The 14,367-nt window shown below is 46.9% G+C and overlaps 2 protein-coding genes across 2 annotated transcripts in view; both read right to left on the bottom strand.

Moving 5' to 3' along the window:
• Positions 1-4,997, bottom strand: LOC125372342 (keratin-associated protein 16-1-like). Its single transcript, XM_048381997.1, has 2 exons — positions 4,873-4,997; positions 1-4,807 (listed from the first exon to the last, which is right to left on the bottom strand). Exon 2 carries the CDS (start codon positions 4,061-4,063, stop codon positions 2,693-2,695), a length of 1,371 nt encoding a protein of 456 aa, XP_048237954.1. The 5' UTR covers positions 4,064-4,807; positions 4,873-4,997; the 3' UTR covers positions 1-2,692.
• LOC124149918 (homeobox protein Mohawk-like) overlaps positions 1-14,367 on the bottom strand; it is a 61,619-nt gene that overhangs the window by 1,738 nt on the left and 45,514 nt on the right. Inside the window, exon 3 of the mRNA XM_046521764.2 lies at positions 7,322-7,693. Within this exon, the coding sequence (XP_046377720.2) occupies positions 7,322-7,693 (372 nt within the window). The remainder of the gene's footprint in view (positions 1-7,321; positions 7,694-14,367) is intronic.

The raw sequence follows: 14,367 nt of genomic DNA on the forward strand, positions 1-14,367 counted from the left end.
CATGAAGAGACCACGTTAGACCTACATGACGGCAGAGGCCCGAGGGACCACGTTAGACCTACATGACGGTAGAGGCCCAAGGGACTACGTTAGACCTGCATGACGGCAGAGGCCCAAGAAACCACGTTAGACCTGCATGACGGCAGAGGCCCAAGGGACTACGTTAGACCTACATGACGGCAGAGGCCCAAGAAACCACGTTAGACCTGCATGAAGGCAGAGGCCCAAGGGACTACGTTAGACCTACATGACGGCAGAGGCCCAAGAAACCACGTTAGACCTACATGACGGCAGAGGCCAAAGAAACCACGTTAGACCTGCATGACGGCAGAGGCCCAAGGGACTACGTTAGACCTGCATGACGGCAGAGGCCCAAGAAACCACGTTAGACCTGCATGACGGCAGAGGCCCAAGGGACTACGTTAGACCCACATGACGACAGAGGCCCAAGAAACCACGTTAGGCCTACATGACGGCAGAGGCCCAAGAGGCCACGTTAGATCTACATGACGGCAGAGGCCCAAGAGACCACGTTAGATCTACATGACGGCAGAGGCCCAAGAGACCACGTTAGACCTACATGACGGCAGAGGCCTAAGAGACCACGTTAGATCTACATGACGGCAGAGGCCCAAGAGACCACGTTAGATCTACATGACGGCAGAGGCCCAAGATACCACGTTATAGACCTGCATGACGGCAGAGGCCCAAGGAAGGGTGTTAGACCTACATGACGGCACGGCCTGACGGGAGATGTTAGACCTACATGACGCCCCCTCCCCCCTCACACACACACACACACACACGAACGCACGCACGCACGAACGCACACACCACACCTCCCGCCCCCAGTGATATAGCTGGGATATTGCTAATAGAGGCGTGAAACCCAGCTCACTTATTCACCTTCTCTGGTTCATTACTCATCGTAGAAGTCCTTGCGTCACTGAATCACATTAATTGCCAGACTAGCGATGAGAAATGTCAAAAACAAACCACTCCCCCCGAGCTGTGGAACCCGATGCCAGCGTTTCCCCATTACTGGGGCATAATTTGAGAAGTTCCATTATGAGTAAATTACACGCACGATTTTCTTTAAGTCATAAAGAAGTTCTGTTCTTCGGTTTCCTCATTGACATTTTCCAAGCCATTACCGTTTCTTTTTAAGGGGCATCTTAACATTTCCAGGTAGTAGACAGGTCATTCTAGTTTTTAAAACCAATATTCTCCTTTGAATGTAAGGGTGTTATGACAAGCGAAACACATTATCCAGTACTGCACTCTCACTAAAACAGTACGGACAATACCTGCTTTATTCTATGAAAAATAGATTATATATTTTAAAATACAAAATTAATAATTCAGGAAAATAAGGTAAAGGCGACATAACTCCTATTGATTCTATTTGGCACTCACCTATTTGAGACCTAAATTAGCAACACTGATTGGGTGAGTGCGTATAGTTAACGCCGGTTTGAACAGTATCACGGCGTGCAGCTTGATGAGGGAGTAAAATGCCGTTATTAACGAAAAACAAAGTGATGTCTATTATTCAAATGCAGCGTGTTTACACAAAACAGTAAGACGGATTCACGTTCTTGTATTACATGTTATTTCTATAATAATAATAATTGTTTGCAGTAAGTCAAAGAATCACTCAATATGTTACGTGGTACTATAGTGTCACAGTGACCGAGTTGACTCCTTGCTCGGGAAGTGTCGGAGTTGACCATATATGCTGTTGCTTGCTACATGACCTAGTGTGTCATACATAGCCTGCTACTAACATATCCAATACAGCCCATGCAAGTCGATCATATTTGGCAAGTCTAGATTACTGCAGTTTCTGAAAATGAAGTCTCTTGGCTCCTTTCTATCATATTTTATAACTATAATTTAACAACTGCTTTTTGTGTGTAAAATATGTTCATTTCAGAGACTAGGTGTTAGTCTATTCATAACCCTGGCAGTGGTATAACAGTGATACCGTCAACATCACACCACTGTTTAGTTTTAACCCGCGTTCTGACGCAAATTCAACATCAAAAGCTTTTAACGGAAGGAATTTTCATATAGGAGAAAAGTTCAGTTTAGTGCAGTGCCGAGATCACAGCCTGTCCCGGCTATAAACCCACGTGGACTGAACAAGGCAGCGGGACATGCGTCATACAATGCACTAAACGACCCCACTGCAGTGGTCGCGCCACGAGATAACATACAGCATGACTAATACCTCCCAAATCAATTTTTATCAGCATAATTTATTACATTATTCAGCTTTTAGGGAGTTGTCCATATATGTGGAAACTGCACCATCTGACTTTTATAGGTCATTGTGATATATGTCATCTAGGCGAGATATAATTTATTTATTGCCGTGGGTACGAGGTGTGAAGTAATTATAACGCAGGAATGCTATTCCTGCAGCACGCGGCATGTTTACAGCTGAGTAGTGCGGAATACAGCGGTAGGCGGTAAAATTAATAGAATCAATAATATTAATTGTATGTAGTCGTGTATATATTTGCTTCGTAAAGTATTGCTGTTTGAAGCGCCCTTCCCGCCAAGCGTTCCACGGAAGTGTGTTTGGATATGCACTGACATTAGATATACATTGATACACACTGACATTAGATATACATTGATACACACTGACATTTAACGTTCTTAGAGGTTAAACTGGGAAAAAGAATCAGTGGCCATTATATGCTGCATGGGAAACTAGGTCCTCAATCAGTGAACAGAACACGTGTAGAGAGGCTGACAGAACATTGGTTGGGGCTGACAGAACACGTGTAGAGAGGCTGACAGAACACGTGTAGAGAGGCTGACAGGACACGTGTAGAGAGGCTGACAGAACACGTGTAGAGAGGCTGACAGAACACGTGTAGAGAGGCTGACAGAACACGTGTAGGGAGGCTGACAGAACACGTGGAGAAAGGCTGACAGGACATTGGTTGGGGCTGACAGAACACGTGTAGAGAGGCTGACAGAACACGTGTAGAGAGGCTGACAGGACACGTGTAGAGAGGCTGACAGAACACGTGTAGAGAGGCTGACAGAACACGTGTAGAGAGGCTGACAGGACACGTGTAGAGAGGCTGACAGAACACGTGTAGAGAGGCTGACAGAACACGTGTAGGGAGGCTGACAGAACACGTGGAGAAAGGCTGACAGAACATTGGTTGGGGCTGACAGAACACGTGTAGAGAGGCTGACAGAACACGTGTAGAGAGGCTGACAGGACACGTGTAGAGAGGCTGACAGAACACGTGTAGAGAGGCTGACAGAACACGTGTAGAGAGGCTGACAGGACACGTGTAGAGAGGCTGACAGAACACGTGTAGAGAGGCTGACAGAACACGTGTAGAGAGGCTGACAGAACACGTGTAGGGAGGCTGACAGAACACGTGGAGAAAGGCTGACAGGACACTGGTTGGGGCTGACAGGACACGTGTAGAGAGGCTGACAGAACACGTGTAGAGAGGCTGACAGAACACGTGTAGAGAGGCTGACAGAACACGTGTAGAGAGGCTGACAGAACACGTGTAGAGAGGCTGACAGAACACGTGTAGGGAGGCTGACAGAACACGTGTAGAGAGGCTGACAGAACACGTGGAGAGAGGCTGACAGGACACTGGTTGGGGCTGACAGAACACGTGTAGAGAGGCTGACAGAACACGTGTAGAGAGGCTGACAGAACACGTGTAGAGAGGCTGACAGAACACTGGTTGGGGCTGACAGAACACGTGTAGAGAGGCTGACAGGACACTGGTTGGGGCTGACAGAACACGTGTAGAGAGGCTGACAGAACATTGGTTGGGGCTGACAGAACACGTGTAGAGAGGCTGACAGAACACGTGTAGGGAGGCTGACAGAACACGTGTAGAGAGGCTGACAGGACACTGGTTGGGGCTGACAGAACACGTGTAGAGAGGCTGACAGAACACGTGTAGAGAGGCTGACAGAACATTGGTTGGGGCTGACAGAACACGTGTAGAGAGGCTGACAGAACACGTGTAGGGAGGCTGACAGAACACGTGTAGAGAGGCTGACAGAACATTGGTTGGGGCTGACAGAACACGTGTAGAGAGGCTGACAGAACACGTGTAGGGAGGCTGACAGAACACGTGTAGAGAGGCTGACAGAACACGTGTAGAGAGGCTGACAGAACACGTGTAGAGAGGCTGACAGAACACGTGTAGAGAGGCTGACAGAACACTGGTTGGGGCTGACAGAACACGTGGAGAAAGGCTGACAGGACACTGGTTGGGGCTGACAGGACACGTGTAGAGAGGCTGACAGAACACGTGTAGAGAGGCTGACAGAACACGTGTAGAGAGGCTGACAGAACATTGGTTGGGGCTGACAGAAAACGTGTAGAGAGGCTGACAGAACACGTGTAGAGAGGCTGACAGAACACGTGTAGAGAGGCTGACAGAACACGTGTAGAGAGGCTGACAGAACACGTGTAGAGAGGCTGACAGAACACGTGTAGAGAGGCTGACAGAACATTGGTTGGGGCTGACAGAAAACGTGTAGAGAGGCTGACAGAACACGTGTAGAGAGGCTGACAGAACACGTGTAGAGAGGCTGACAGAACACTGGTTGGGGCTGACAGAACACGTGGAGAAAGGCTGACAGGACACTGGTTGGGGCTGACAGGACACGTGTAGAGAGGCTGACAGAACACGTGTAGAGAGGCTGACAGAACACGTGTAGAGAGGCTGACAGAACACGTGTAGGGAGGCTGACAGAACACGTGTAGAGAGGCTGACAGAACACGTGTAGAGAGGCTGACAGAACACTGGTTGGGGCTGACAGAACACGTGGAGAAAGGCTGACAGGACACTGGTTGGGGCTGACAGAAAACGTGTAGAGAGGCTGACAGAACACGTGTAGAGAGGCTGACAGAACACGTGTAGAGAGGCTGACAGAACATTGGTTGGGGCTGACAGAACACGTGTAGGGAGGCTGACAGAACACGTGTAGAGAGGCTGACAGAACATTGGTTGGGGCTGACAGAACACGTGTAGAGAGGCTGACAGAACACGTGTAGGGAGGCTGACAGAACACGTGTAGAGAGGCTGACAGAACATTGGTTGGGGCTGACAGAACACGTGTAGAGAGGCTGACAGAACACGTGTAGAGAGGCTGACAGAACATTGGTTGGGGCTGACAGAACACGTGTAGGGAGGCTGACAGAACACGTGTAGAGAGGCTGACAGAACATTGGTTGGGGCTGACAGAACACGTGTAGAGAGGCTGACAGAACACGTGTAGGGAGGCTGACAGAACACGTGTAGAGAGGCTGACAGAACATTGGTTGGGGCTGACAGAACACGTGTAGGGAGGCTGACAGAACACGTGTAGAGAGGCTGACAGAACATTGGTTGGGGCTGACAGAACACGTGTAGAGAGGCTGACAGAACACGTGTAGAGAGGCTGACAGAACACGTGTAGAAAGTCTGACAGAACACGTGTAGGGAGGCTGACAGAACACGTGTAGAGAGGCTGACAGAACACGTGTAGAGAGGCTGACAGAACACGTGTAGAGAGGCTGACAGAACATTGGTTGGGGCTGACAGAACACGTGTAGAGAGGCTGACAGAACACGTGTAGAGAGGCTGACAGAACACGTGTAGAAAGTCTGACAGAACACGTGTAGGGAGGCTGACAGAACACGTGTAGAGAGGCTGACAGAACACGTGCAGAGAGGCTGACAGAACACGTGTAGAGAGGCTGACAGAACACGTGTAGAGAGGCTGACAGAACACGTGTAGAGAGGCTGACAGAGTGGTGGGTACTAATGGCATAACATACACACACGTACGCACGCACACACACAGAGACACACATCAGAGTGTTGGGTACTGATGTTATAACACACACACACACACGTAAGCACGCACGCACGCACGCGCGCACGCACGCACGCACGCACACACACACAGACACATCGGAGTGGTGGGTACTGATGGTATAACGCACACACTCACACACACGTACGCACGCACACAGACACATTAAAGTGGTGGGTGCTGATGGTATCACACACACACGCACGCACGCACGCACGCACGCACACAGACACATTAAAGTGGTGGGTGCTGATGGTATCACACACACACACACACACACACACACACACACACACACACACACACACACACACACACGCGCGCGCGCGCGCGCGTACGCGTCGTGCGGGTTGTATAAAACATCAAGGTATGACTCATAACACATTTCCCAGTCCAGGCTAATCAACACTCCAGCGCACACGTCACACACAGGTAGATAATGGACCTCAACCCCTGTACTAATGGCCCGATCTCGAAAAGGAAGGAATTTCACCAACCACAACAAGCCTAAAAAATCTGACAAAAACACAATCTTGGTGATAAATTGACGTAGAATGTCGATTTGGTTTCCTCTGCGGTAATCAGTTAAGCTGGTAATCAATAGCTATCTGCTTGTTTGATGGGGGACACTCGGGTGAGAAGTGGATCTTGTCGCGTTAATGTACTGCTTCGAAGGAAGCGATAAGGCTGTGGTTGTTTAGTCGACCCTATGTCTGATAGAAGGGCTTGCTTGATAGTCACATCCTAGTCCAGAGCTTACACACATCGTCAGTGATTGTTCGGGAATAGATAATGCAACTTCCTTTACTCATCTGTGACAGTGGTTTGCAAATTTACGTCCAGATGAGATATTTTTTCATCTACAGCTACAAAACAGAATATGAAATTGTCGTCCTTCAGGGCTGGGTTAGAGCTTGTTAGGGCAACAACGCGCTCGTCTTTTGAAACAGTTGCTTCTGAAAGATCGATATTTGAATACCCGAAATAACGACTGCCAGATTTGAACAAATGTATCGCTGACTGCATCTGGAAGAAAGTGCTGTGTACCGATTGACGACCGTTGGTCGGTTGATGAGTTATGATGAATATAAATTAATTTGATATTAGCTATTGATTGTGACAATAAAGTATTTTAATATATTTTATGGACGTGGTGGCCATCGATAATGAGAAATAACAGGACGGACGGCCTGTCTGACGGACCATCAACACAAGTTTGACAGGATGAGAATTCTACCTTGGTAGACTGTGAAGGTAATCGTTCACGGGAGATAACTCTCCCGTATCGTCAACCATAGCACTCGGGTCCACTCGACCTATTCCGCTATAACATACGGGCAGAAGCAATTGAGTAGCGATATTGCACCAATTCATTGTAAACACAGTATGAAGGTTATTGTTAAAGGGAGATAACTCCAACGTACATTGGTTATCGTTAAAGGGAGACAACTAGAACGTACCATCAAACACATTATGGTGGTTATCGTTAAAAGGTGATGACGCAGAGGATGTGGACATCTCCTCGTAGTCACGTGACCCCATGGATCCTGACTGCCGTCGGTCACGTGTTCTAGGAAGGTCGCCTTCCTCCAAGGTCACAGGCTGGCTGTAATGGTCATTCAAATACCTTTGGAGAATAGTGTTTTTGTACTTGAGATGGCACCCTATGTCCTCAGGGACAGACAAGTGAGGTACGTGCTCTTGCCTAAAATCCAGTGCGGAATTGTACGTAGGCGTGGCAGCCCGAGAAGGCACGATAGTGTCCAAAGCTAGCGAATGGTCATCTGAGATCACTGCGGATTGGTCAATGGGGAATGTAGTGGGCTGCCCTCCTGAAATAGAACAATAACATTTTGAGATCATCACAGACGAACAACAAGGGCATTACAGTTTGAAAAGACGACTAGTGCAAGCTATATCATCAGTGTCCAGGGCCGTGGTTAACTTTTTTTGAAAGGTGGGGATGGGGGTTGGGTGGAGGGTGGGGGTGGTGTGTGTGTGTGTGTGTATGCGTGTGTGTGTATGCGTGTGTGTGTGTGCGTGTGTGTGTGTGTGTGTGTGTGTGTGTGTGTGTGTGTGTGTGTGTGTGCAAATAAGATTATTCATTTCTTATTCAAGTTAACTTTCACAAGGAAAAATGGTTTCTATAAAAAGTCCGGGGGGGGGGGGGGGGGGCTACTGCACCGGTGTCGATACGAGGGACACGTGGCACCCTCGTCCTTTAATGTCACGTTCAGCCCAGACGACACAGTCAGACTTATTTCTCCGTGTGTAGATTAGTACAGATCTCCATGAACACTGTGTGTATAATATATTCGCGAGATAAGTAGGTGTTTTTGAATGTGCTCAGGAATTATTCACATACATGACGGTGCAAGTTTAGATCGTAACTATGATCAACAATGATGATAAGCTTGTTATTCATTTATCAGCGTCTGTACGATGTAAACATTATTATCAGTCGGGAGCAGTGAATGTCACCTCCGTGTGGGAACAATAATATCACGAAAACAACCGGCCAAACGTGGGTGGTGCGTGGTTACCTCCCCTGTGTCTCCTTTCAAGAACAAGGTGCGTGTGAGTGAGTGAGTATGGTTTTACGCCGCTTTTGGCAATATCACGGCGGGAGACCAAGGTGCGAGTGACATGGGTTAAATACTTCCTAAACAATTCCTCATACCTCACACTGTCCAAGATTACCATAATATTTGTGTGTGTTCATTCTCAGTCTGAGAGTTTACAACAGTCTGTTGGTGCTAGAAGGTTAACAGTCACCTTACCATCTCATCCCACCGGGTACCCATTCACTGCTGAATGAACTGAGACAAAGAACAAACAACAAAGGGGACACCAGGTCTAATACGAGCTTCAGCGTGGAACAAGCAATAGGCAAACAGCCTCACATAGGACTCCTCTTGTATAGGGAATTATGTCATTTTAGTTATGACATATGCTTGTCGAAAGAGGCGACTAACGGGATCGGGTTGTCAGGTTCAATTGCGTCGGTCGATACTCATGATATTACTCATTGGGTTGTCTGGTCCATTATTTACGTACCGCCGTCATATAGTTGGAATATTGCTGAGTGCGACGATAAACAACAAAAAAACAAACTACGAAGTTGATGACAGACACATCTTATTGTACGGACAGCTAACATTCCTTCTTTCCCGCTGTCAATGAGAGCGTACTGTAACATGGGGCGTTATTGCTTGGTGCCTGGTACGGGCGTGCTTGCTGTGGGTCGACTTGATCACATTGTATAATAGGACGAGCACTCAACTCCACGAGGATATTAGCCAGGACATGTGATATAAATAAAGCAGAAATGTACAGATGGTGTAAGAACTCACTTTACAGAAGACTTCAAATATCAACATGACATGTTCGTATGCTGAATGCAAACCCACAGCTATAAGCAAAGTCTAGTGGTTGAAACACTAAACATAAATGGTCAATGCAATAAAATAACCAGCCTACCCTTTCTGCCGAAACTGATTCCACTTGGCGTAAAGGGACAAATAGCGGTGGAAATTATATGAATTGTATGAAAATCAGTGACATCACCAGGTGTTCGCGAAAACGGTAAGCATGTCCTGCCCTACCGGTAACACTACAGACTTAAGAACTCACATAACAGTACTAGAAATATTAACCTGATATCTTTGCATTATAAATTGTTTTGAGAACCAAAAGGCCGTACATCTCTATAAGGACGTTTTGTATTTAACAGGAAATCTATTCACATGGTCCGGATCCGAGATCCGAGTGAGTCAGTTGTTACGCTAGCAGATGAAGCCTCGGGGTCATCATGGTTCAAGGATGGTGCTGCTGCAACCAATGCAGCCCTTCACGTGAAATTTCGATGACCGTCTTAATAAATAAAGACTGAATAACAACATGATTGAAGCCAAGTGTTGATAAACGTCGCATTAAGGGTTTAGCTGATGTCTTGGAATACCCAAGTGGCACTAGATATTCAAATATTAATTGCAAGCCAAACCCATAGCACTTTCAGTTCCGTTTTTTGCGTAATTCCATTCAGTCAACAAAAGTCTTGTCAGAATGACACACCGTAAGGCAGGAAGGTTCCATAGTAATTAAGACAGCTCAGCTCAATCAGCAGAATCTGAGATTCAATTTAAACATTCAAGAAACCCCCTCTAAACACATTCCGGACAAAAAGGTGATGAATATCTTGCAATCACACGCAAGGCCCCGTAAAGTAACTAAAAGAATTATAACGCATTGTAGCCGTTGCGTGATTTAATCCCTTCCAATTTGAACAACCTATTGGCGCATCACGTTTTGAAAGCCGTATCGCGCCCGAGGTTTCCTGGCACAGCTAGGGATCCGGGCCAGTCAAACATTGGAGAATATATATATTCAGACGTATTTTCATAGGTCAGCTTTATATGGCGTTAATGATTTAAGCAAGAAGGTGAAGGAATGTCAGCAGACGTGAATCCTAACAATGGTAGCAGACGACATATTTAGGAAAGGTAAACGACCGTGGGTGGAACACGAAGAACAATGACGTCACTAGTTGTGTGTCACCTGATACGGCAGCGAGACAGGGACCACGTACACATGTTACGTATATTCGGTGGTAGAATTAGTCACAGCCTGCTTTTGATTATTAAAATTTGAGTGACCTGAGGCAACCGAGGGGTTATCACATTTCTGGCAAATAGGGTTGACTAGATGCAACCTGAGTGCACAAATGTTAACCGAGAATAGCTTAGGGCAGTATCCGAAATATAACGCGTAACATGCATCCTTAGATACAATACAAAATGGCTGCCTGGAAAAAGCGAAACACACCAGTCACGTGCATTGCTATAAAAAACACAACTATGAGCTGCGGTGAAATGGGGTTTAACGTCGCGTTCAAGATTATTGAAGGTATGTAGAGACGTCACAATAATGACGAGTGTTTCATTGCTTCACAAAGCAACCCTTGTACCTTTTCTATTTAATGCACGTCAAGCGACAAGAGAGTTCAAAATAACACCTAGAACACCAAACAGACAGCATCCCAGCTGCATTGTGAAGTCTAAAGGATTTATATCAACAATGGAAAGTGCATTTCCCTGACGCATATCAGAATACATGCTATTCTAGTATAGTGCTGACTGTTGTATCATATGTCAACCTTATGACGGACAATGTTACATCTGCTGTCTTTATTTTTTTCGATACATTATTGTAATATTCTCAGCTCTTTTGGCTGAAATATTGTCAACGTGACGTCCAATGTTAATAAATTCAATCGCCCCATCTGTTACTTGTTTTTTATTCTGCCTATATAATTATCAGTGTGTCTGTGGATAAAGTATGTTTAAATGTGAATTCTCTTCTCTTATAAAGGTTAGCAAGTGCATGAAGCGTTCTCACATGACGTTTCTAGAAGAGCTTGAAAACACGATGATACGGCTGTAAATATTCCCAATTTATAGTTCGACAGTGAACTGTTTTCATTGAATCTGTCCATTCAGGGGATGTAATGTCTCTGTTGTGGTGTACGTAAATGCTGGTGTTGTTCATGTCGTCGTGTTTGTAACAGTAATGTCTCTGTTGTGGTGTACGTAAATGTTGGTGTTGTTGATGCCGTCGTGTATGTAACAGTAATGTCTCTGTTGTGGTGTACGTTAATGCTGGAGTTGTTTATGTCGTCGTGTATGTAACAGTAATGTCTCTGTTGTGGTGTACGTAAATGTTGGTGTTGTTGATGCCGTCGTGTATGTAACAGTAATGTCTCTGTTGTGGTGTACGTAAATGCTGGTGTTGTTGATGCCGTCGTGTATGTAACAGTAATGTCACTGTTGTGGTGTACGTTAATGTTGGTGTTGTTGATGCCGTTGTGTATGTAACATTAATGTCTCTGTTGTGGTGTACGTTAATGCTGGTGTTGTTTATGCCGTCTTGTACTGGAACAAAACAACCAGAATGACTCATCCGCGCGCATGGTGGACTTGAGTAATTCAGGTTTATGGCCAGCTATTCCAGACGCTGAGAAAGCCACAAAACAGACCTTCAAAGGAATACGTCCGTTCCGAATGTGACAGGGGGCTTGTTTTGTGTCAACGACTTGCAAATACTTTATTGACAAAGTAATAATCGTAAATTTAAATTGCATGTAAAATGGCTGCGTTTTTGCCCCTTCGCGCCAGGGCCACGTAACCATACACATTGTAGGGACGTTTGTGTTCCAGACAATGCCTCCCTGTACAATGCTATGTAACTCTCTCCCTCAGATCCCAGAACAAGCTGGTGTGGTGATCTCGATAAAACACCAAATACTAATGGACTGTGCACAAAAGAGAAGATAAGGCTTATCGGAGCACGCAGCGTCACAGATATAGCTGCAGCTGATGGTACATACTGCATGTATTCACCCTGCAGGTACAAGATATATAATTATTCATTACATGTCCCATGAACGGTGCAGCGTTGTGGAGGGTAATGAGGGTGGCGGTGGTGTGGACGGGTGTGTGTGAGAGAGAGACAGAGTGAGACAGAGAGAACATCCAGTTGACGGCACTATTCTGAATGTGTCAACGTTGCACGTTGAAACACGTGTGTATGCAGGCCTTTGAACAACGTGCTCGTTGACTGTCACAAAAAACGCTTCACTGAACAACTACAACTCGCAGTGAAATAGAGGCAATTATCATGTGACAGGCGACACAGCCACTGTAAAGACGGGGAGGTGGTGACGAGATATCACTGCATCCGAGTACACGGGGTTCCCAGGTCCTGTGATCTCATCACTGACTGCCCGTGCGTGCCTCGTGTTTCCTCATCATTATAATGGAAGGCATCCATTTTCGCTGATACTTAAAAGACTGTTAATCGACGTATGACGATCCACCTTCACACACAAGCCCATCATAACACAGAACACATTCACACACATGCCCACATAACACCTTCACACACAGGCCCACTATAACATAACACCTTCACACTCACGTTCACTATAACACACACAGGATATATCTGGGGCGGGACTGCACTCTCACACAGTATATATCGGGGCGGGACTGCACTCTCACACAGTATATATCGGGCGGGACTGCACTCTCACACAGTATATATCGGGGCGGGACTGCACTCTCACACAGTATATATCGGGGCGGGACTGCATTCTCACACAGTATATATCGGGGCGGGACTGCATTCTCACACATTATATATCGGGGCGGGACCGCACTCTCACACAGTATATATCGGGGCAGGACTGCACTCTCACACAGGATATATCGGGGCAGGACTGCACTCTCACATAGGATATATCCTGCGGGACTGCACTCTCATAAAGGATATATCGGGGCAGGACTGCACTCTCACACATGATATATCCTGCGGAACTGCATTCTCACACATGATATATCGGGGGCGGGACTGCACTCTCACACATGATATATCGGGGATGGGAGTCCACTCTCACACAGGATATATTTGGGGCGGGACTGCACTCTCACACAGGATATATCGGGGCAGGACTGCACGCTCACACAGGATATATCGGGGATGAGAGTGCACTCTCACACAGGATATATCTTGGGCGGGACTGCACTCTCACACAGGATATATCGGGGCGGGACTGCACTCTCACACAGGATATATCGGGGGCGGGACTGCACTCTCACACATGATATATCGGGGATGGGAGTCCACTCTCACACATGATATATCGGGGATGGGACTGCACTCTCACACAGGATATATCGGGGCAGGACTGCACTCTCACACAGGATATATCGGGGCGGGACTGCATTCTCACATATGATATATCGGGGGCGGGACTGCACTCTCACACATTATATATCGGGGATGGGAGTGCACTCTCACACAGGATATATCTGGGGCAGGACTGCACTCTCACACATGATATATCGGGGCGGGACTGCACTCTCACACAGGATATATCAGGGCGGGACTGCACTCTCACACAGGATATATTTGGGGCGGGACTGCACTCTCACACAGGATATATTTGGGGCGGGGCTGCACTCTCACACAGTATATATCGGGGCGGGACTGCACTCTCACACAGGATATATTTGGGGCGGGGCTGCACTCTCACACAGGATATATCGTTTCCGGATCATGCACGTTCATATTTAACCTAAGGTATTGTGTGACCTACACCCTTGGATTACCAAGTGTAAGGTCATTTGTTCGACGACTCGGCATGGGTTGCTGAAGACCAATTCTACCCCAGACCTTTATGGGCAGCCAGCAAACTAGGAAGTCAGTCATCTGTACCCGATTCAGTGGCGGCTAGAGTGGTGGGTACTTGGGTGGGAGGGGGATGGCGGTGGCTTGACATGGTGTCACGGGCCCATCGATTTCAGGAATAACACTTTGACCCCAATAACCTTAAACAGTAGAGCCACAAGGTTCTGTAGCTCACCTGAGTTATAAAGGAAAAATGTGGCTTTGTGGTTTCAGAGGAGGGGGGAACACGCAGTTACACGTGCAGATCACATGTCATAGC

This window comes from Haliotis rufescens, unplaced genomic scaffold (genome assembly GCF_023055435.1).
Source record: "Haliotis rufescens isolate VD_foot unplaced genomic scaffold, xgHalRufe1.0.p SCAF_4, whole genome shotgun sequence".
Classification (NCBI taxonomy): Eukaryota; Metazoa; Mollusca; class Gastropoda; order Lepetellida; family Haliotidae; genus Haliotis; species Haliotis rufescens.

What these genes read in the sequence shown, in the direction of transcription:
- LOC125372342 (XM_048381997.1), bottom strand. Translation starts at nt 4,063, where the DNA reads ATGTTCTGTCAGCCTCTCTACACGTGTTCTGTCAGCCTCCCTACACGT.